A 24788-nucleotide genomic window follows, 5' to 3' on the forward strand; every position below is an offset into this window, starting at 1 on the left:
ATTGTACTTCACTCCTCCCCTAACGAATCTCTATATGCAAACCAATAGACTAATAGAATCAATACTGTTCACCTGTTGTTTGTATGTGTAGGTCTGACATGTTTCGCACTAATGCTTGATAGGAAGACTGTACCTCAGTTATTCAAACAGTTTCAGAACCACTTTCCAATGTCATTAATACAGTCAGGGTTTTTTAAAACAAATATTAAAATACTAATTTACATCAGAACATGGAGTGAAGATTTTACTTGGTTCATATGTATTTTATGGCCAGTTTTTGCTGCACCTTATTCATGCTGCATAGTAACTTGCTCCTCAAGTAGTCCCGCTAAAATCAAAAGCATATGGATTGGTCAATGAGAATAAGGGCTGCAAAATCTGGAGCTAATGATTTGTACCCTAGTACCTCTGGCACAACTGCATTTAATACTTGCACTTGGGAACTGAAGAATGACTAATTTCAAAATGAGTTTTCAACACCTGTACTGCACACAGGTTCCCCAAAGCTCAGATCTGCAGGATCATACCCAAAGCTGGATATATATTTGTTACCTCTTGAGAATAAAGTCAACATTTAGGTTGTAAAAATTTTGCTTCATTTTCTCAGGTTGCTGTCTGTGAATGAAGTGAGCGAGCGAGAGATGTCTACTTTGCAATCAATTCAATTTTTCTCTTTTAGATGAGTTTGTACTCCATAGATGAGAGTTTTTTAAAAAATAAAAAAAAATAAAAACATGTAGATCTTTGGTTTATCTTTAAAAAGTACCTCAAAACATAACAAAAATTCATTTTAATTTTGATACATATTAAAACATCTTAGTCAGTTCTGCCTGACAGCATAACATGACAGAAATGCACAAGAGACTTTAAACATGCTTTAAAATGACATTCAGCAAAGTATTTAAAATTTAATAAATAGCATACAGTCACACACAAATACATTTTTCATACTGAATCATTAAGCCTACTCAAAACAGACTGGCAAAGAATAAATAAGACAGTAGTTGACAATTTTTTTTTGTTTTTGTTTTTAAAAGATGTAGATTCCTGCTATCACACTAGTTGCCACACTTACTTGCTTATCACAAAATTGGTAACTATAAACAATTTTTTTTCACTGATCTGTTTTGCTCCAACTTGTAATATTACCAAAAAAAAAAAAAAAAATTTAAATGGATATACTGAAGGGGATTTTTTTTTTTGAACAACCAGTCTGAAACCAAGTAAACCAATTTTTTTTTTTTAAATACAATGAATAAATAGGGATTTAGTAAAGGAAATTCAATTGTAACAAAATGCAACTCCCCAAGAAAAGAGCCATGGAAATATATAGCAATTTCAGTATTAGAGAATAAAGTGATAGTGCTTGTGCACTAAGCTCATTAGAGACCTCAATATGATTTTAGTGCAAATCCCTTGAATCCAAATAAGTTTTATACCTATATTACTAGGGAAAGATCTATTACCAGTTGGAACATATCCTGTTTAGTATTTGTACCTATATCAGACATTTTTAAGAATGCATATTGTAACATCTTCAGCTATTTGATTTTTTGTCCTCAAACTGAGATAATGAACGACCTGGGATTTTATAGCCTACTTAGTTGTACCATATTGGATTGCAATTTATTAAATGTTGGATTCCAACGTTGTAAAGACTATAAGAGGGCTTCTGCTATCAGTTTATCTAATTATACCTAAATTTCAATACATCACTGTATTTTGAACTTTTGAAAGACAAGTGTTATAGTGAAAGTCTCTCCCTTTGAAAAAGTTCACATGATGTAATTCAAGAATATTTAGACAAAATGTTATATAAACCTCAAAAGGAAAAATACACATTTTTACATTAACAATCCTTATCAGCATTTAGTATATTAAGTTACAAGTAAGTTGGCAATAATACAATGGATTCAATTTCCAAAGGAAAAATTCTGTACAAATTAACCTGTTAATATGGGGTAAACAAACAGGCAGTCAATAAGTCTTGAGTAGCCATGTTTCTATTGTAAACTACAGTACCAGGAAAAACTTATTTGAAACTAACTGGATGAACACTGGTTACTTAAAGAGCAATTCATTTATACTGGATAGATTTATTCTGAGTCATTAAAATGTTCACTTTAGTAGTCCAGAGTTACCCAGTATAAGAAATGCTTATTCAACCACACAGGCAAAAACATGTTACTCACATGATTTTGCCCTGGACTTTTTAAAACTAGAATCTAGTTTTCTTAACTACAAAGTACAAAACAATGACTGATATTGCTCCAACTTGTATACAATTTCCCCTATTCAATCCGTACCTAACAAAGTAACAATGCCTCATCATCACTAGTTTCATTTTTCAGTGCTGCTTCTAAGCAAGTGTCGGGTATCTGGGCAGTGTGTACAATACCGCAGCGCTCACATGGACCATCTCGTTTACATGACCTTACTCCATGATGCATTGCACTGTAAGGCTGCCTAAGCCCTTGTCCTTGATCTGAGGAGACATCAAGGAGGGGTCTTGAACAGTCATTAATATCAAAGTCTGATGCTACATCAGAAACTGGAATTAACATTTCAACATCATCATCTTCGTCTCTTCCACTAACACTATTATCAAGCTGTCTCAAAGGACTTTGGTTCTGATTTACTGAGCTTGATCTCCCTAAAGTAAAGCGTACCCAACGTAATCCTTGAGTCATACGACTAAGTGCACTGGTGAGCTGGTGGCGTGCTGGACTTGCACATGGGGGTTCTACACTTGTCATTTCTCTTCCATTATCTGTATTACTGCCACCGGTATTCTGAGCTGGGGAACTTCCACATGCTCCTACTGTGGCTTCTATTGCTGTTGCAGGTGGAATTTTTTGAGGCAAAGTGGCAGCAACACCACCCACTGCTCCTGCTGTGTCTCTTCTTTCATTTTCTGTGTCTGTGTCATCAGCTTCAACTGAAAATAGACTTCTGTGAGTATTATTTCTTTCAGCTTCTCTGCTAGTACTCTGACTGGCAACAACATCATCTCCATCAGCTGAGACTACTGCCAGTGATCCAGAATGACGGGACCGTGCAAAATTAAAAATTCGATTCCAAATGTTACTTGACCTGCCAGCAATCGGAAGTCTGATTGAGGTAAATCCAAGCTGAGATCGCACCGCTAGTCTCAGGTTTTCCAAAACTGAAGCCTGAAAAAAAAGACACACAAATTAGTCACTGAGAGCTGATAATGTGCCAGAAAAGGAGGATGATACAGCTCCTGCCCAAAAGGAGCACACAACATAAATGAGAGATGTTAGCATACAGGCTCGTTTGTCAGCCTGAGATAGAATTTTGGGTTTGACTTTTTGGTACTTTTATATCTTATACTAATATGTATGAAGAACAATGAACAAAGACACTATGTGTTGCATTTCCCACAACCAGGTGAGGCTTTTCATACAGTGGACAGAATTAAGGGATAGAGCAGTTAAAATGTTATTGGGCATGGTGGGAATGCAATATATGAGCACACACTTGACAAGTGCCTCCACTCCTTATCTCAAAGGCAACCAGTCAGGAGGGGCAAGGGGGGTAAACACTAAAAGACAAGAGAAATGTCTGCCCCTGACCGGAGCACAATCTCACTCTTTACACCTCCCATGGGGTACAAAAGGGGTGGGATGAAGAACCCCACTCACAACCCTCCAGAACAGAACATGACCATAAATTATAAAGGGATGTGACTAGGGGCATGCATTGCAGGTACAGTAACTCCTCACTTAAAGTTGGATAACTGCTCTTTACACCAACCCAACCCAACAGCTGGTGTGCGAATTAATGGGGTAAAATTATGTAGCGAGACTACGTGGGGATGTCCATTGTCTCCTTTACTTTTTGCACCAGCCATGGAGCTTTTTGCAGATGATAAAGAACAATAAATCTATCACAGGAATAAAACTTGAATGAATACAGCAGAAAATAGCTTTACAGGCAGATTATATATTCTACCAAAAACAAATATTTCTCTAAAATTAATATCTAAAGAAGCCCAGGACTTTGGGAAAGTCTGGATTTAAAAGTAAATTATGCCAAATCTGAAATGCTAGCTATACGTTTGCCAGACTCTGAAAAGTCATTCCTACAGAAAGCATTTGGGTACAAATGGGCAACAAACTCTATAAGATACCTAGGAATCTTAATGTCAAACTATCTAGAAGAGCTCTATGATTTAAATGTCAAAGCACTACTTCAGCATATCAAATATGATCTGGAGTACCAGGGACAGTACACAATTTCTGATTGGCAAGAACAGCCACAGTCAAAATTAACATTTTGCCAAGGATATCTTTCTTGTTTCAAAATCTTCCTGCCTGGCTAATCGTGAGTGAACAGGTACTTATACCCTTTGAATGGCACAAAATATTTCCTCTCCACCTCTTTAGCTGTGGGTTGTAGAGAGACGGGTGCTTGCCACAACGCTTTAGTAGCATTGTGCATGGCCTTAATGAGGTGCCAAGTCACCCCCAAGGGACCTTTAAGCACCAAAACATCGACCCAGGGTTTGGACTCCTTCAATACCTCCTCCACCTGCATGCCCAAATTTTCAGCCACTCTTCTGATTAACTCCTGGTGGGCTCTCTTGTCCATGAACGGCAACATGGTAGATATGCCCACCACCACTTCATCCGGGGAGGATGAGGAAGATGCCCATGGGGGCTCTGGGTTTTCCTGACCCTCTGGCTTGCAGGGATCCCCTTGCGCTGAAACACCCTGCATGGTGCTGCGGTCTCAGTGCCTGCCTGCGTGCCAATCTCCTGTCCCCAGAGAGGTTCCCGGGCTACAGATGTTGAAGATGGAGGGGCCAGCACCTCTAAAAGCACTGACAAGGATCTGGCCCCTGGCCCCAGTGGTAGGCCCACTGGGTCCAGAAGGGCCATTGAGCCAGTGCCTGACACTGTGGTGGCCATGACTTCGTAGGCAATGGCTGCCCCACCTCTTGTCTAGAGGGGTGCTAGCTTCACCTAGAGGCAAATGACTCCACCTCTGAGTTCCATGAGGACTCCATCTGGAGCGGTGCTGAAGTGAGGGTGAGCAGTGCCGCATCATCGCTGGCTTGCCCCTGGAGGGCACGGTACCTCTTTGCAATGCTGATGCTGGTTGTGGCGCCAGAGCCTGCACACGGGATTGTGCCATCATTGCTATGAGGTCCCTAGCCGCCTCAAAAGGTATCCAGTGTGGAAAGAAGGTCAAAGTCCTCCTCCTGAGGCACCTGCACTGAGAAGTTCACTAGAACCAGACTCGACAGACTTGCCAGTGAGGCCAGAGTCGATGGTGTCAGCTGAGTCGGAGCGGAACGAGGGTGTCCTGGCACGTGACGCACCTCACTGGTGCTTCCTCATTTCACTGCTCTAGTGGGAGAGCAACCTCTGTTGGTCGTCTTCCTTTCGTGCGGCACCAGTGAATGGAGGCACTCGCACTGGAGGTCATCTTTGGTGCCAGGGAGTAGCAATGCTGTGGATCCTTGGAGTCAGAGTCCTTGGCATCATGGCTTCTCTTACCAAGGCCAGTGTACTCGTCATTGAAGTGCTAGACACATGGTCAGATGCCACCTGTGGTGCCTAGGGACGAAGGGCTGACTCCATGTGGAGCAATTTTAGCCTAAAGTCCCTCTCCTTTTTAGTTCTTTGGTGGAAGCCTCTACAGATCTTGCACTTCTCAGTCTGACTGGCTTCCCACTAACACTTTAAACAGGTGTCCTGTGGGTCCTCCCTTTGGCATAGGCTTCAGACAGGACCCACATGGCTTGAACCTTTGAGGCCATGGTTGAAACCCCCAACTGAAACTTAACTAACAAAGAACTACCTCAAACTAACTACGTTTTTAACTATTTGCAGAAACACTAGAAAAAGAGTCTCCATTAGGGGAATCGCTTGCCATAGCAAGAGCTGCTCCACCGACCGTCACTGGTGGTAAGAAAGAACTGAAGAGATGGTGGGTCAGCAGGGACCTATATACATTGCCATGAAGGCATGACTCCTGAGGGCTTCAGAGCTGATCTGAAGGGCACCACTAGGGAAAAAACCTTTTGATGACTGTGCATGCGGCACAGACATACCTACTTGGACTCGACATGAGCAAGCACTCGAATAACCACCCTAATTCTGACTTTTCCCAATCTCCAAGTGATTGACTTTTCAACCTTAATGTTCTTTGCATGGAATATATACACAACATCTACCACTACACCTACCAGTTGTAACTTTTACTATTGCGAGATACAGACATTCCTTTAAAAAAATTCCTTTAAAAAAAATTAACTTCTTCGCAAAATGATTCAGTTACGTGCTGTCACCATCTCTTACAATGGAGAGTTGTCCAATATTTAAAAGTAATTGTGGTACAAAAATATTAATGTGGCTGAAGAAAGTAATAAACCTTAAAACCCATAACATGCAGTTAGAAAGCAAAGTTTGTAAAAATTTAAATTGGATGGCCTTCTATTTGGGCATAATCAGAAACACCTTACCTGGTTTGGTGAACAAACAGGAAAATCTTCAACTGGTGGAATTAAGCCTTGAGCAATTAACTGTCCATACGATGGAGGAGCTTCTCTTCTTAACAACTCAGCCTCAACCCTTGACAACTGTGTTTCAAATGATCTTTCAAGAAGAATAAAAAGTTATATAGTACATAAACAGATAGCATGTGTTCATAGATAGGGGTTAGACCAAGGGTGGGCAAACTTTTTTGGCCTGAGGGCCACAACTGGATGGGGAAATTGCATGCAGGGCCATGAATGTAGGGCTGGGGTAGGGAACTGGGGTGTGGGAAGGAATGTAGCGTGTGGGAGTGTCAGGGCTGGCTCCAGGGTTTTTGCCGCCCCAAGCGGCCAGGAGGGGCGAGGGGAAGAGGCCACGATCATGATCAGTTGCAGCTCCACCATGCCGCTTTCTTCTTCGGCGGCAATTCGGCAGCAGGTCCTTCCCTCTGAGAGGGACCCACCGCCAAATTGCCATCAAAGAGCCCGATGCCGCCAAATTGCCACCAGAGCCCGACATGCCACCCCTTCCCCTTGGCTGCAACAAGCACCTGCTTATTGAGCTGGTATCATAACCTAGTCCCAGATTTGGACCTTAGCGTCCAAAATATGGGGGTTAGCATGAAAACCTCCAAGCTTAGTTACCAGCTTGGACCTGGTAAAGCTGCCACCACCCAAAAAATTAGAGTGTTTTGGGGCACTCTGGTCCCCCCAAACCTTCCCTGGGGACCCCAAGACCCAAATCCCTTGAGTCTCACAACAAAGGGAAATAAACCTTTTCCCTTCCCCCCTCCAGGTGTTCCTGGAGAGACACACACAAGCAAGCTCCATGAATCTAAACAGAGGGATTCCACCCTCCCCGTTTCCAGCCCTGGAAAACAGAAGTACCGAGAGCTAATCTCTCTTCCCCCCTCACCCAGAGGGAATGCAAAGTCAGGCTAGTAAATCTAACACACACAGATTTCCCCCTGACTTCTTCCTCCCACCAATTCCCTGGTGAGCACAGACTCAATTCCCTGGAGTTCCCCCCTAAAGAAAAACTCCAACAGGTCTTAAAAAGAAAGCTTTATAAGAAGAAAGAAAAATACATAAAAATGGTCTCTCTGTATTAAGGTGACAAATACAGGGTCAATTGCTTAAAAGAAATATGAATAAACAGCCTTATTCAAAAAGAATACAATTCAAAACATTCCAGCAACTATACCATGTAAATACAAAAGAAAACAATAGAAACCTTACTGCCTTACTATATTTGTACTTACAACTTGGAAATAGAAGATTAGAAAGCAGGAAACAGAAATCCTCTCATAGCCGAGAGAGAGTCAGACAGAAGACCAAGAACAAAGGACTCAGACACAAACTTCCCTCCACCCAGATTTGAAAAAGTCCTGTTTCCTGATTGGTCCTCTGGTCAGGTGTTTCAGATTATTTCTTTCCAGGTGAAAGAGATGTTAACCCTTAGCTATCTGTTTATGACACGCCCCCCAAATTGTAGACAGTGCGGAAGCTCACTGGCGGCGATTTCCTCCTAGAACTTTAAAATAAACAGATTAATACAACACATGCACCTTTACATATACCACTAAGTATATAACTAACAGACTTCTACATTTTAAGAACACTTTTTAATTACTGGATTCTGGAAAACTATCACGGGAGAGTGCATCAGCTACTTTGTTAGAAGCTCCTGAGATGTGCTGAATTTCAAAATCAAAATCTTGGAGAGCTAAACTCCAACGAAGAAGTTTCTTGTTGTTCCCCTTGGCAGTATGAAGCCACTTTAGTGCAGCATGGTCATGTAGCTGGAACCGCCGTCCCCAAACATATGGGCATAGCTTTTCCAGGGCGTACACAATGGTGTAGCATTCCTTTTCACTGACTGACCAGTGACTTTCCCTCTCAGACAGTTTCTTGCTGAGAAACACGACTGGATGGAAGTTGTGATCCGTTGCTTCCTGCATGAGTACTGCTCCTATACCACGCTCAGATGCATCCGTGGTTACTAGGAATGGCTTGTCAAAGTCCGGGGCCATTAGCACAGGGTCAGACATGAGCGTTGCCTTAAGTTGGGTAAAGGCCTTTTGACACTCATCAGTTCACTTAACTGCATTTGGCTGGGTCTTTTTGGTCAGGTCTGTCAGTGGGGCAGCGATTTGGCTGTAGTGTGGTACAAATCGCCTGTAGTACCCGGCCAAGCCTAAGAAGGATTGGACCTGTTTCTTTGACCTTGGGACAGGCCACTTTTGGATAGCATCCACCTTGGCCTGTAGGGGGTTTATGGTTCCTCGACCCACCTGGTGCCCCAGGTAAGTCACTCTGTTTTGGCCTATTTGACACTTTTTGGCCTTAACAGTTAGTCCAGCCTGCCTGATGCGCTCAAAGACCTTTTCCAGGTGTAGTAGGTGTTCGGGCCAGGAGTCTGAAAAAATGGCCACATCATCGAGGTAGGCAACTGCATATTCTCCCAGTCCTGCTAGTAGACCATCTACCAGCCTCTGGAAGGTGGCGGGTGCATTTCGAAGGCCGAAAGGAAGGACATTAAATTCATACACCCTCGCATGGGTGACGAATGCTGACCTCTCCTTCGCAGGTTCATCTAGCGGTACTTGCCAGTACCTTTGGTTAACCCTTGGTTAAGTCTATTGTAGAGATGAACTGGGCACATCCCAACTTCTCCAATAGCTCATCGGTGCGTGGCATTGGATAGTTGTCCGGACGAGTTACCGCATTTAGCTTACGGTAGTCCACGCAAAAGCATATTTCCTCATCTGGTTTGGGTACCAGAACCACTGGAGATGCCCATGCACTGGTAGATGAGTGGATTATACCCATCTGTAGCATGTCCTGGATCTCCCGTTCTATAGCAGCTTGGGCATGAGGAGACACCCGGTAGGGTGGGATTCTGATTGGGTGAGCATTACCTGTGTCAATGGAGTGGTATGCCCGTTCAGTCCGTTCTGGGGTGGCTGAGAACAATGGGGCGAGGCTAGTGCACAGCTCCTTGATGTGTCGCCGCTGCAGACGTACTAGGGTGGTTGAGAGGTTCACTTCTTCCACGCCACGGTCTTTTTTTCTGTCGTAGTAGACACCGTCAGGCCACTCAGCATCATCTGCCTGGACTGTAAACTGACAAACCTGTAAGTCTCTGGAATAGAAAGGCTTGAGAGAATTAACATGGTACACTCTGGGCTTTAGTGAGGAATTGGGAAATGCTATGAGGTAGTTCACAGTTCCCAGGCGCTCTTGGACTGTGAACGGCCCTTCCCATGATGCTTCCATCTTATGGGCCTGTTGCGCCTTCAAGACCATAACCTGGTCTCCTACCTTGAAGGAACGTTCTCTGGCATGTCTGTCATACCAGGCCTTTTGCTCTTCCTGAACATCCTTTAGGTTCTCTCTAGCAAGGGCTAAAGAGTGTCGGAGGGTGCTTTGTAGGTTGCTTACAAAGTCCAGAATGTTAGTTCCTGGAGAAGGCGTAAACCCCTCCCATTGCTGCTTCACCAACTGTAATGGCCCCTTAACCTCGTGACCATACACAAGTTCAAACGGTGAAAACCCTAAACTGGGATGTGGTACAGCCCTGTAGGCAAACAGCAACTGCTGCAACACTAGGTCCCAATTATTGGAGTATTCGTTGACGAATTTATGTATCATGGCCCCCAAAGTTCCATTAAACCTTTCCACCAGGCCATTGGTTTGATGGTGGTACGGGGTGGCGACCAAGTGATTCACCCCATGAGTTTCCCACAGTTTTTACATGGTCCCTGCCAGCAAATTAGATCCTCAATCTGTAAGGATGTCGGAGGGCCAACCTACCCTGGCAAAAATGTCTGTTAGGGCCAGGCACACAGCGTTAGCCCTGGTGTTGCCTAGAGCTACTGCTTCCGGCCATCGGGTAGCAAAGTCCACGAAAGTCAGTATGTACTGCTTTCCTCTGGGCGTCTTTTTTGGGACAGGACCCAGAATATCCACAGCTACTCGCTGAAATGGGACCTTAATTATGGGGAGTGGCTGGAAAAGGGCCTTGACCTGGTCTTGGGGTTTTCCCACTCTTTGGCATACCTCACAAGACCGGACATACTTGGCAACGTCCTTGCCCATCCCCTCCCAGTGGAAAGACTTCCCCAACCGGTCCTCGGTTCTGTTCACCCCAGCATGGCCACTGGGATGATCATGGGCTAAGCTTAAGAGCTTCCCCCGGTACTTAGTTGGAACCACCAACTGTTTTTGCGGACACCATTCTTCCCGGTGTCCACCAGAAAGAATCTCCTTGTATAAAAGTCCTTGGTCTATAACAAACCGGGATCGATTAGAAGAGCTGAGAGGTGGTGGGGTGCTCCGTGCCGCCGCCCACGCTTTCTGAAGGCTGTCATCTGCTTCCTGCTCAGTCTGGAACTGTTCCCTTGAGGCTGGGGTCACCAGTTCTTCCTCAGACTGGGGACTTGGGCTTGGTCCCTCTGGAAGCGATGTAGGTGATGGGGTTGTTTCCGTTGCTGGTGAACCGCTCTCCGCTGGTGCACCTGAGGGTATTTCAGGCTCTGGCTGAGCCTTTTGGGTATGGCTGTCTGTTGCTTCTGCCAGTTCCGGCTCGCTGGCGCCCTCTGGCGTTGAGTTTGCAGATGTGGTTGCACTTGCTGGTGTTGGTTGCTGTTCCAGTTCCGGGCCTGGGACTGGAGGCGCTGTGGCTGTTTCAGTGGTTGGCATGGAATCCGGGTCCACTACCTCTGTCTGGGTCTCTGGTAACACAGACGGGGCGTCTGTGGATGGCTCAGGAACAGGAATGGGTTTGGAAGCTTGTCTGGTTTGGCTACGTGGCCCGCTTCACCTGGTTGGCCAAGTCTTCCCCCCAGTAGCATGGGGATAGGATAATTGTCATAGACTGCAAAAGTCCACATTCCTGACCAGCCTTTGTACTGGACAGGCAGTTCAGCTGTAGGCAAGTCTACAGCTTGTGACATGAAGGGGTAAATTGTCACTTTGGCCTTTGGGTTGATGAATTTGGGGTCTACGAAGGATTGGTGGATAGCTGACACTTGTGCCCCCGTGTCTCTCCACGCAGTAACCTTCTTTCCGCCCACTCTCAAATTTTCCCTTCGCTCCAAGGGTATTTGAGAGGCATCTGGGCCTGGGGATCTTTTGGGTGATGGCGGTGTAATGAACTGCACTCGGTTGGCGGTCTTTGGGCAGTAGGCCTTGATATGTCCCAGTTCATTACACTTGAAGCATCCTCCATCTGACGGGTCACTGGGTCGAGGTGAGTTACTGGAGACTGGTGAGGTGGAAGAATAGGGTGTCTGTGGCTTTACTTGGGTAGTATGCGGGGTCTTTGGCTGTCCCAGTTGTAGGGTTCGTTGTCGGTGTGCCCCCTGGGGTATTTATTCCCCTTGACAGTAGCTTTCTTGCTTTCTGCTAGTTCCATCCATCTGGCTCCAATCTCCCCCGCCTCAGTGAGATTTTTGGGTTTTCCATCTTGTATGTACCGTGTTATGTCCTCAGAAACACCATCCAAGAACTGCTCCATTTGTATGAGGAGGTGCAGTTCTTCCAAGGATTTAACATTGTGTCCTGATATCCAGGCCTCATAATTTTTCCCAACATAGTAGGCGTGTTTGGGAAATGACACATCTGGTTTCCACTTCTGGGTTCTGAAACGCTGACGGGCATGATCCGGGGTTATCTCCATTCTGTATCTGGCCTTGGTTTGAAAAAGTTTATAGTCGTTCATGTTCTCCTTAGGCATTTCAGCTGCCACCTCTGCTAAAGGTCCACTGAGTTGTGGCCTCAATTCTACCATGTACTGGTTTTCAGGGATGCTGTACCCAAGACAGGCTCTTTCAAAATTTTCCAAGGCGGCCTCGGTGTCATCACCTGCCTTGTAGGTGGGAAATTTCCTGTGCTGTGGAACAATCATTGGCGCAGGGTTGTTAGGGTTGGCTGTGTTTTGCTTAGCCTTTTCTAATTCCATGGCCTGTCGGTGAGCTTCCCTCTGGAGTTCCCACTCTCTCTCTTATTTCCAGCTGTTTTTGGTGGTCTGCATCTTTGGCTTCTTGCTCTCTTTTGTAGGCTGCCTCTCTGGCTGCTTGTTCTCTTTTGTAGGTCACCTCTTCTTCTTGTAGTTTTCTGAGGTGGGCTGCATTTTTGATCTGTTCTTCTCTTTCTTTTAGCTCCATCTCTTTTTGTTTTATTTCTAGTTCCTGTATTTTTTTTTCCATCTCTCGCCTGTGCTCGGCGTCTTTGATTTGTCCTTCGGCCTCCATTTTTGTCTTGTTAGGCATGGTTCCTGTTTTCCTGTGTTGGGGTGCCCTCCGGTGCTTATTGTCTGTACTGCAGGCTCTGTTGCCTCCTGGCGTCTGCCTAGCAACAGTGCCTTTTTCCCTTTCTTCCTCTAGCTAATGTTTTCAATGTAAAGTAAACCAGAAAAACCACTTTATTTGCATGTGTATAGTGCTGGTAATGACTCTCAATGGGAGTGCTATTGTCACAAAAGACCCTTAATAGACCCTTAATGGTTCCTTGCTTAATATGCAAGCCAAAAACTGCCAGAGAGAGCAGAAAAAAAAATTCTCTCTGGTTCCTTTTAAAACCAAACTGTTTCTCTCTGCTTAAAAGACCCTAGCAGAGAAAAGAAATATATAATATTCCTACTGGCTTCTGGATTCTATCTTTCCCACAAACGCTGCACACCATATCATAACCTAGTCCCAGATTTGGACCTTAGCGTCCAAAATATGGGGGTTAGCATGAAAACCTCCAAGCTTCGTTACCAGCTTGGACCTGGTAAAGCTGCCACTACCCAAAAAATTAGAGTGTTTTGGGGCACTCTGGTCCCCCCAAACCTTCCCTGGGGACCCCAAGACCCAAATCCCTTGAGTCTCACAACAAAGGGAAATAAACCTTTTCCTTTCCCCCCTCCAGGTGTTCCTGGAGAGACACACACAAGCAAGCTCCATGAATCTAAACAGAGGGATTCCACCCTCCCTGTTTCCAGCCCTGGAAAACAGAAGTACCGAGAGCTAATCTCTCTTCCCCCCTCACCCAGAGGGAATGCAAAGTCAGGCTAGTAAATCTAACACACACAGATTTCCCCCTGACTTCTTCCTCCCACCAATTCCCTGGTGAGCACAGACTCAATTCCCTGGAGTTCCCCCCTAAAGAAAAACTCCAACAGGTCTTAAAAAGAAAGCTTTATAAGAAGAAAGAAAAATACATAAAAATGGTCTCTCTGTATTAAGGTGACAAATACAGGGTCAATTGCTTAAAAGAAATATGAATAAACAGCCTTATTCAAAAAGAATACAATTCAAAACATTCCAGCAACTATACCATGTAAATACAAAAGAAAACAATAGAAACCTTACTGCCTTACTATATTTGTACTTACAACTTGGAAATAGAAGATTAGAAAGCAGGAAACAGAAATCCTCTCATAGCCGAGAGAGAGTCAGACAGAAGACCAAGAACAAAGGACTCAGACACAAACTTCCCTCCACCCAGATTTGAAAAAGTCCTGTTTCCTGATTGGTCCTCTGGTCAGGTGTTTCAGATTACTTCTTTCCAGGTGAAAGAGACGTTAAACCTTAGCTATCTGTTTATGACAGCTGGTGCCTCGATCTGGCCCTGCGGAGGGGCTCAGGGCAGGGGTGCAGGAGACATTCAGGGTGCAGGGTCCAGCCCGGCGCCGCTTACCTGGAGCTGTGCTGGAGTGGCAGTGGCGCGCAGCGAGGCTAAGATGTGCTCCCTGCCTGCCCTGACTCCTTGGTGGGGGAGAGGAGGAGGGGAAAGGGGCAGAAGACTCAGCATGCTGTCCTCCTCTGTAAGTACCTCCCCCGAAGCTCCCATTGGAAGCGGTTTTCTGTTCCTGGCCAATGGGAGCTGCGGAGGGCAATGCCTGGAGGCAGCGCATGGAGCCCTCTTCCTCGCTTCCCCAAGGGCCACAAGGACGTGGTGCTGGCCACTTCCAGAAGCGTCACAAGACCTGCGCCGCCACGGGGGGTGGCAATCCCATGGGCTGGATCCAAAGCCCCGAGGGGCCGGATCTAGCCCGTGGGCCGTAGTTTGCCCACCCTTGGGTTAGACCATATCAAGATTCATGTTATTTATGGTGGCAGAATTTTAAATTCAGTTTGATTACATGACTACACATGATTACAGTGCTACTCTCAGTATAGGAGTGGTGACAAACAGCATTCTAATTCATATTAAAATAAAGACAATTAAACACACTAGTCAGTGAAAAGTAGACACACTAAGAAAAAGAAGAGTGAGAAACCCTGGCACTGGACAGTCCAAAACAGAACAAGCAGAACACACAGAAATGCTGCCAGTCAATCATGGCAACAATAGTTAATTTTAATTTCCTTCAGAATGAGACCACAGCCTGAAAATTAGCACTTTTTCATTTTTTTCTATTGGGCAACTAAATTGGATGTTTTAGCTGCTCACAAGCAAGTGATCAAAATTATTCTTTCCCATCATCCCCACCATCACTGCCAATAAGAACTTCAAAAATATAGGAGGGAAGAACACCTTTAGAAGTTACACAATACGAATATGACCATTCTTATTGATATATGCTTACGTTAAATTGTTTACTGTGTACATTATATAATTACAATACTTTTATCTTAACTTTGGGAACATGTGCTACTTACCTTCGTTCAAACATCCTCAGTGAGTACAGCTTACAAGTACATCCCAGTGCAATGACAAGCAGCAATCCACAGATAAGGCTCCCAATGACAGCTGCTGTTATTACTCTGGTGGGTACAATGACCGGGCAATTCTCTTCATCACTACCATCACCACAGTCATCTTGAGAATCACATACCCAGCTCTCAAATACACAGCGATTATTTTTACAGTGAAAATTTCCAGGTTGGCAAAAGAAGCAATTCTTCTCATCTGAGCCATTAGGGCAATGATTCTGATAGTTGCAGCGATCTGAACGAGGATAGCAAACACCATTTCGAGAGCAGGGAAACTCTTCTTTTTGGCACATGCTACAATTGGTTTCATCCCTTCCATTTGGGCAATGCCAATAGCCATCACAGCGCTGTTGCTCTGTGTAGCAACCCCAGTTTCCACCACATGGAATTTCCCATGGCAAACAGAAGCCATCTACTTGATATGTAGCATTAAACCCTCTTGCGGCATTTACTTTGTCAGCACAAAAATGCACTCTTATCTGCCCAGAAGAAGAAACAACTGTAAGGGGTGCATGAGAATCAAATGCAGTTAACACACGCAAAAGCTTGCGTGGATTTTCCTCTAATCCATCATATATTTTGACATAGTCTCCATAACCAGCACCATCAAGTTTAAAGTCAGTGAAGCGCAAAATTACTTTGCGATGATCACCAGTGTCTATTAGCCAGGTGCAGTTGCTTCCAGGAGGATAAAAGTCTGGGTAATTGGGAGAATTGAAAGTACCATAAAAATATTTTAACCACTGCCCGCATGTTGGCACATCACAGTCTACTTCATCTCCTAAGTCAAGACAATCAATGTTTCCATCACATTTTAAAGATTCTGGAAGGCAAGTGTAAACTTTGGTGAAGCGAGAAAGACATTGAAACTGATTGTAAGCACAAGGTTGAAAGGAAGAAGCTGTTGGAGGATTAGCTATGGCACAGATTTCTTCATCAGAGTTGTCTCCACATTCATCCATGTTATTACATTTCCAAGTTTCTGGAATGCATTTTCCATTAGCACAATGAAACTGGTTACAATCGCATCTTGGTTCATCAGATTTTCCTGAAAACACACATTTAACAATTTGTAAATATAGGTAACTTCTATTAGACTCCAGTACTTTCCGGTCATCATTGCATATTAATTATAAATACCATGTGGTTAAAGAGTACTTTATAACTATTTAGGTCTCCATAAATCATTGCAACCCCAAATACATCCAAATACAATACAGTATTTTAAACAGCAAATTCTGCCAATATGATAGCTTGAGCTGGATTCTCAGCTTCTGTAAATCAACGGAGCTCCACTGAAGTCAGAGCCATGACAATTTATAACAGAAGAAAATCTGCCTCCCTTGTCTGCACAAAGATACACAAAATTAGATAACAAGGGTTAGATAAAAATCAATTCCCTCTCCCACCCAAACCACAAGATCATCATGCCCCAGTAACTTTTAGGGAACAAGCTCTTTTTCACTAGAGCACCAGGCTCCACTCTCCTTCACAGCATGTTGCATTCTTCCCAACTCCTGCTCTGCAACCAGGAATCCACAGGAAGGAGGAGGAGCTGAGAGCCATTATACCCCTCATCAACCCCCTCACAGGACCAAGAGGAAGACACTCTCTTTGGTTGCTCCTACTCTTCTCCTGCCTACCCTCAAACAGATAGGAAAGCAGAGTCCAGCAGCAGGCAGGCAGAACAGAAAACAAAAATATATAGCCAGGAAGCTGGAGATAGCAGGGGGTGGGCCTGATACCTGACAGGTATGCCCAGATCTTGATAGACTCAGGAGATACTAAAACCAGTATCAAGTTATTTAATACTGTATTCAGCATTAAGACTTATCCTGAGAACCACACACTGTACTGGCCACTACCGTTTTCCAGAGCCATCTTTAGTTGCAATAGCACTTCTCATCAAGGATTAATTTATTAAGAATCCACCTATACTCCGCTGTAAAGCATGGTTTGAGAACACTTATAATCTGGTTCTGCAATCAGATTGGGACAAAAACATTAGAACCATGTTTAAGGAAATGTGAACAGGTTAAAAAAAAAGTTTTTGCCAAACCGTGTTATAAGCTATGTTAGTTGGATCTGAAAGAACTCAAATGTGAAATCGTGGAACTATTAACTATGGTTTGTAATCTGTCCTTTAAATCAGCTTCTGTACCCAATGACTGGAAGATAACTAAAGTAACATCAATATTTAAAAAGGGCTCAAGAGGTGATCCTGGCAATTACAGACCAGTAAGTCTAACATCAGTACCAGATCAACAACCAAATTAGTTGAAACGATAATAAAGAATAAAATAGTCAGACACACAGAACAATATAAATTGTTGGGCAAAAGTCAACTTGGTTTCTGTAAAGGGAAATCATGTCTTACTAATCCATTAGAGTTCTCTGAAGGAGTCAAACAAACGTGTGAACAAGGGGGATCCAGTGGATATAGTGTACTTAGATTTCCAGAAAGCCTTTGACAAGGTCCCTCACCAAAAGCTCTTATATAAATTATGTTGTCATGGACTAAGAGGAAAGATCCTTTCATGGACTGAGAACTAGTTAAAAAGACATAGAATGAAGGGTAGGAATAAATGGTAAATTCTCAGAATGGAGAGGGGTAACTAGTGGTGTTCCTCAAAGGTCAGTCCTAGGACCAATCCTATCTAACTTATTCATAAATGATCTGAGAAAGGAGTAAACAGTGAGGTGGCAAAGCGTGCAGATGATACTAAACAGCTCAAGATAGTTAAGACCAAAGCAGACTGAGACCTCCAAGAAGATCTCACAAAACTAAGTGATTGGGCAACAAAATGGCAAATGAAATTTAATGTGGATAAATGTAAAGTCATGCACATTAGAAAAAATAACCCCAATTATACATACAATATGATGGGGGATAATTTAGGTACAACGAATCAGAAAAGATCTTGGAGTCATCGTGGATAGTTCTCTGAAAACGTCCACGTAGTGTGCAGCGGCAGTCAAAAAAGCAAATAGGATGTTAGGAATCATTAAAGAAGGGATAGAGAATAAGATGGAGAATATCTTATTGCCCTTGTATAAATCCATGGTATGCCCACATCTTGAATATTGCATACAGATGTGGTCTCCTCATCTCAAAAAAGATATGCCAGCATTAGAAAATGTTCAGAGAAGGGCAACTAAAATGATTAGAGGTTTGGAACGGCAGAGATTAAGATGGAGAAAAATTTTCTCTTGCCACAGAGGGCAGACAAGAGACAATGGGTCAAACTACAGCATAGCAGATTTAGATTAAATTTTAGGGAAAAAACTTCTTAACAGTAAGAACAGTAGGACAATGGAACAAACTGTCTAGGGAGGTCATGGACTCTCCTTCGCTGGAGGTTTAAAAAAAGGTTGGATAGCCATCTGTCTTGGATGGTCCAGACAATGAAACCTGCATCTTGGTCAGGGGCTACATTAGATGACTCTCACAGCCCCTTCTAGCCCTATGGGTTTATGACTCTATGATACACAGACAGAACTGAGAGGGGAGTAGCAGACATGAACCGAAAAATATAAGAAACGGGGGCTATGACAGTGCTCTTCGGTCTAGCAGACAAATGTATAAGAAACCGTTACCCACCTTTCTATAACTGTTGTTCTTAGAGACGTGTTGCACACATCCATTCCACTCAGTGTGCAAATGCCTTGTGCACAGATGTCAGAATGTTTTTTTCCCTCAGTGGTACCTGTAGGGACAGCTTGAGAGCCCTGTGTTGCCACGAGCCACTGCATGCTGATATAAGAGACAGATCCACCCGTCGACTCTCCCCCTCATTCACCCCAGTTACTTTGTACTGGACACACTCTGATAGAGAGGGGAAGGCTGGCAAGTCATGGAATGGATATGTGCAATGTATCTTAATTAACTACAGTTATGGTAAGATAGGTAACCATTTCTTTTTTGAGTGATGGCACGTCAGTTCCACTGTAGGTGACTCAACTATACAGCTACAGAGGGGGGTTTGGAGTCCATCTGAACAGTGATTGTAAAATCACCTGTCTGAAGCTGGCAACGTCTTTGAACTGCCAGGTAATAGTGTAATGAAAAGTGAAGATGTTGGCTGAAGACCAATTTGCTGTTTTACCAATATCTGCAATTGGTACTCAAACCATGAAAGCTGCAGAAGCTGCTGGTGCTCTAGTGGAATGCACCAGTACTTTAGCTGCTGGGGTCATGTTAGTTGGTAGCATAAATGAATGCAGGAAGAGATCCAGATCATTCTCTAGAAAGAAACTGTATTGCCCTTAACTCTGTCCACAACTGTGACAAACAGCAGCGTAGAAGTCTGGAATTATTTAGTACATTCTAGGTAGAAAGCTAATGCTCTTTTCACATTGAATGAGTGAAGCCTTTCTTCACGCATATGTGATGGGGTTTTGGAAAAAAAGTGGGCAAACAGATGAGACTACTTCTGTAAGGATTTTTGGGTGCAGCCTGAGATAAACCTTATCCTTATTTAAAAAATTGTAGGTGTGGGTAAAGGAGAGCAAGTCACAAGGGCTTCAAAGGAGGATCCCACTAGACTTGCCAGGACTTAGCTGAGACCCATAGGAGGGATGGGGTGCCATACCTGAGGTTATAATCTGGCCAGGCCCTTCAGGAATTGAGTAAAATGTGGTTGGAGAAAAGGGACTTATTAGCCACCCATATACAGAAAGCTGAGATAGCAGTCAAATGCACTCTTACAGAACTAACTGATTCTGTTTTAGATCTAGAAGACAGTCCAGCACAACATGAAGGGATGCTTGCTGAGAAGATACACCTTTCTCATGAGACCAAATGGAGAAGCACTTATATTTAGCTAGGTAAGTGATCCTAGTTGAAGGTTTTCCACTATTTAGAAGTACCTCTGACATTCTGTGAGCAAAACCTTTCAAAGGCCATCAGTCAAAAGATCCATGCTGTGAGATGGAAAGCGTGGAGGCTAGAGTGCAGAATGTGGCTGTCGTCTCGGGAAATTATGTCTGGATCCAACGGGAGGGATAGGAGGTGGCTCTATCAACAGTGTCAGTAGGGGTGAGTACCAATACTGACAAAGCCACACTGGTGCTATAAAGATGAGATAAGCATGATTTTTTTTTTTTTATGAATACTACTCTGAAGAGCAAAGAATTGGAGGGAAGGTATATAGAAGGCAATTCTCCCAAGACAGGATAAAGGCATCTACTAGGGAGCCTGGGCTGAGACTACCACTTTGGGAATCCACCCGAAGTTGGAAGACGGCCCATGCTATGTCTGGGCATAATGACCATTTGTGTTGATCAGTGAAGCATCAGCTCAGTTGATCTGACATTGTATTCTGTTTCCCCAGAAGGTAAGTATACCGCTACCTCAATATAACACAACCCGATATAACAGGAATTTGGATATAATGCGGTAAAGCAATGCTCCGGTGGGGCGGGGCTGTGCACTCCGGCGGATCAAAGTTCAATATAACGCGGTTTCACCTATAACACAGTAAGATTTTTTGGCTCCCGAGGACAGTGTTATATTGGGGTAGAGATGTAGCTCTAAGCTGAATTGAGTGGGCTACAGAAGAGTCCTGACAAAGTTAGTCTGATCGCGCTCCTCTTTGCCTGTTTAGGTAAAACATGGTTGCTGAGTTGTCTATCAGAATCAATAGATTTTTTCCCCACTACGTGGGGGAGGAAGATTGAGTAGTGTAACCCTAAGTATTAATCTGTTGGTCTGTATAAATATATCTTTCTTATAAATTTGACTATTAGATGTAATAGGCTTATAGATTTATATTAAAAATAAGTTTGGCTGTAATGCAAAAGACCTACCTACAGACCAAAACCCTGTATGTTAAGCTAATGCGAAGTGAACACATTTTGCGACTCTTACCCAGAAGAGTAAAATTAGACAAAACACCCACGAAGATGTCTAGAGACTTTTGCCTGAATCAATAACAATGAAGGGTGGAAAAACGGGATTTTTGCCCACAAATCTACAAGTACACTACAAATGCGTACATACCTGACATCTATACGCACATAATACTAGCCTATAGGGTAAGTGTACCCTAACATTTCTGTGGGGGAAGGATGAAAATTGGGCATAAGAGGAAGGATTTTCGACCAATGCCCTATAAAAAGGCAAGGCAGCTCGCCATTAAAAGGCAATCTACCCACCTATCTTCTCCTGTCTACTCTTCATTGCCTCCACCTTCAACTACGTATCGATGCTACCCATCTATGACGACTATTAACAGGCCTGTCATAAACAGATAGCTAAGGGTTAATGCCTCTTTTACTTGTAAAGGGTTAAGAAGTTCACCTAGCCTAGCTGACACCTGACCAGGGGAACCAATGGGGGAAAGGGGGGGGGACAGGATGTTTCAAAAGGAATGAAGGAAGTTCCCTTTGTCTTGGCCAGTTTCAGTTTTGGCCGGAGTGGAAAAGATCAAGGTACCAGCTTCTTATCAGAGTAGTGAGTATTAAAAACGAATAAATAGGTTTATATTTATTTTCTTTGGTGATTTTGTCTTTATGCAAATAGAGGAATAATCAAATTGGGGATTCTTTTGTGTACTAAGTTTTTGCCCAGGGGAACATCCTCTGTGTTTTAAATTTGTTGTCTGTGAGAGTAGCTGGTATGCTAATCTCTCCCAAAGGACTTAAAAAGTAATACCAATTTTTTTATTTATTTAAGTACATCAGAAGCAGGAAGCCTGCTAAACAACCAGTGGGGCCATGGACGATTGAGATGCTAAAGGAGAACTTAAAGACAATAATGCCACTGTGGAGAAACTAAATGAGTTCTTTGCATCGGTCATTCACGGTTGAGGATGTGAGGGAGATTCCCAAATATAAGCCATTCTTTTTAGGTGACAAATTTGTGGAACTGTCCCAGATTGAAGTGTCATTACAGGTGTTTTGGAACAAATTGATAAATTAAACAGTAATAAATCACCAGGACTAGATGGTATTCACCCAAGAGTTCTGAAGGAACTCAAATGTGAAATTGCAGAAATACTAAAACTGTGGTTTGGTAGCCCATAATTTATATCAGCTTCTGTACCAAAATGACCGGAGGATAGCTAATGTGATGTGAATTTTTTAAAGAGGACTCCAGAGGAGACTCTGGCAATTACAGGCCAGTAAGCCTGACTTCAGAACTGGGAAAAATGGTTGAAACTATAATAAAGAACAAAACTGTCAGACACGTAGGTAAACATAATTTGTTGAGGAATAGTCAACATGGTTTCTGTAAAGGGAAATCATGCCTCACCCAATCTATAAAATTCTTTGAGGGGATCAACAAGCATGTGGACAAGGGAGATCCAGTGGATATAGTGTATTTAGATTTTGAGAAAGCCTTTGTCAAAGTCCCTCACCTAATGCTCGTAAGCAAAGTAAGCAGTCATGGGATAAGAGGGAATGTTCTCTCATGGATTGATAACTGGTTAAAAGATAGGAATAAAGGGTCAGTTTTCAGAATGGAGAGAGGTAAATAGTGGTGTCCCCCTGAGGTCTGTACTGGGACCAGTCCTATTCAACATATTCATAAATCATCTGGAAAAGGGGTAAACAGTGAGGTGAAAAAATTTGCAGATGATACAAAACTACTGAAGATAGTAAAGTCCCAGGTAGACTGCAAAGAGCTACAAAAGGAACTCTCAAAACTAGGTGACTGGACAACAAAGTGGCAGATGAGAAGTCTGAAGGAATGTCCAATATAATGAATGCTTTCGGGAAGAGGGTAGGTTTAGAAGATAAAATAAAAAAGAGCAAGTAAAAAATCACTTAGAAAAGTTAGATGCCTGATGAAATTTAAATGTTGATAAAAGCAAAGTAATGCACATTGAAAAACATAACCCTAACTCTATATATAAAATGATGGGGTCTAAATTAGCTGTTACCACCCAAGAAAGATCTTGGAGTCATTGTGGATAGTTCTCTGAAAACATCCATTCAATGCGCAGCAGCAGTCAAAAAAGCTAACAGAATGCTGAGCATCATCCAGGAATAGATAGATAAGACAGAAAATATATTACACTCTATATAAATCCATGGTACACCCACATCTTGAATATTGCGTGCAGATGTAGTTGCCCCATCTCAAAAAAGATGGGAATTAGAAAAGGTTCAGAAAAAGGGCAACAAAAATAATTAGGGGTATGGAATGGCTGCTGTATGAGGAGAGATTAATAAGACTGGGACTTTTCAGCTTGGAAAAGAGACGATTAAGGGCAGATATGATAAAAAAGTCTAAAATCATGAATGGTGTACAGAAAGTAAAACACCACAAGAACTAGGGGCCACCAAATGAAATTAATAGACAGCAGGTTTAAAACAAACATAACGAGATATTTTTTCACACAACTCACAGTCAACCTATGGAATTCCTTCCCAGAGGATGTTGTGAAGCACAAGACTAATAGGGTTCAAAAAAGAACTAGGAAAGTCCATGGAGGATAGGTCCATCAATGGCTATTAGCCAGGATGGGCAGGAATGATGTCCCTAGCCTGTTTGCCAGAAGCTGGGATGGGCGACAGGGGATGGATCACTTGATGATTACCTGTTCTGTTCATTCCCTCTGGGTTAACTTGTCATTGGCCACTTTCAGAAGAAAGGATACTGGGCTAGATGGACCTTCTGTCTGACCCAGTATGGCTGTTCTTATGTTCTTAATAAAGTTTGCAACCAAACAAGTCTAGCCTTTTTGAGTCCTTGATTTTAGGGGTGGAGGCTTGTCATCTGTCTTTCCCACTTGTTGGCAGCCACCATCATAAAAGAACCCGGGAAGGGATTAGTGTAAAAATACTTATACCTGTTAGAGAGGATGAAGTCTCTCCTCTCAGCTTGTTTTGCTGTGGGAGGCAGGGAAGAGAGTGTTTGCCAAAGAATCTTGACTGAGTCCACAACTTCCTTGTTGACTGGCAGAGGTGACCAACACTAGGATGTCTACCAACTTGTGAACTCTCACATACCTCTTCTGCCTGGATGCCAAGAACTGAGGACACTCATTGGGAGGTCTTGGTGGTCCTCGTGGTCTTCTGGAGCCAGTGACTCTCCCACTCAGTCAATAGTTCCATCTGGTGAAGAAGAGGATGCAACTAGCAACTGAGGTGGCAGAAACTTCATAATCTGTGATGGAGAATCTACTCGACAAGGGGCTGGTTCGCCAGGGTCCATCACAGTACTGGCCACTGGAGAGTGATGTTCTTAGTACCTGGTCCCTATCTCAACATCAGGTACTGGGGAATGACGTTTCTGGTGCCATCATGTCTGATGCGCTCCCTATGAGTGTCAAGATAAGGTCCTGGCTGCAGGACAGACATCCCATGGAGCCCAGAGTGGCCACTAGTAAGGACCTGGGACCCATCCCTGTCTAGGCCATTGCCCTTTCAAAAAAGGCCACTGTTGGTGTTGCAGCATTGTCCATGATCCTGATGACTTTAAAGGAGGGTAAGCGCTGTGTCCCAGCCTTGGATGAGGAATCAGAGGCTTCTGATGATGGAGGCTCTGATACAAGTGGTACTACTGGAAATGGTGGTACTGGAGAAACCATGGGAGGTATCCCTTTTGATAAAATTGGTTTGAGAAGAGA

The 24788-nt window shown here is 43.5% G+C and overlaps 1 protein-coding gene across 3 annotated transcripts in view; it reads right to left on the reverse strand.

Annotated features, from left to right (window-relative positions):
• Positions 1 to 775: 775 nt before the first annotated feature.
• LRP12 (LDL receptor related protein 12) overlaps positions 776 to 24788 on the reverse strand; it is a 77761-nt gene continuing 53748 nt past the window's right edge. For all 3 annotated transcript variants that reach the window (XM_050940722.1, XM_050940721.1, XM_050940723.1), the window contains 3 exons: positions 15157 to 16258; positions 6494 to 6626; positions 776 to 3173 (listed from right to left, as the gene is read on the reverse strand). In XM_050940722.1, coding sequence (XP_050796679.1) covers positions 2307 to 3173; positions 6494 to 6626; positions 15157 to 16258 — 2102 coding nt within the window. In that variant the 3' untranslated portion in view covers positions 776 to 2306. The remainder of the gene's footprint in view (positions 3174 to 6493; positions 6627 to 15156; positions 16259 to 24788) is intronic.

Source organism: Gopherus flavomarginatus, chromosome 2, assembly GCF_025201925.1.
Source record: "Gopherus flavomarginatus isolate rGopFla2 chromosome 2, rGopFla2.mat.asm, whole genome shotgun sequence".
Taxonomy (NCBI): Eukaryota; Metazoa; Chordata; order Testudines; family Testudinidae; genus Gopherus; species Gopherus flavomarginatus.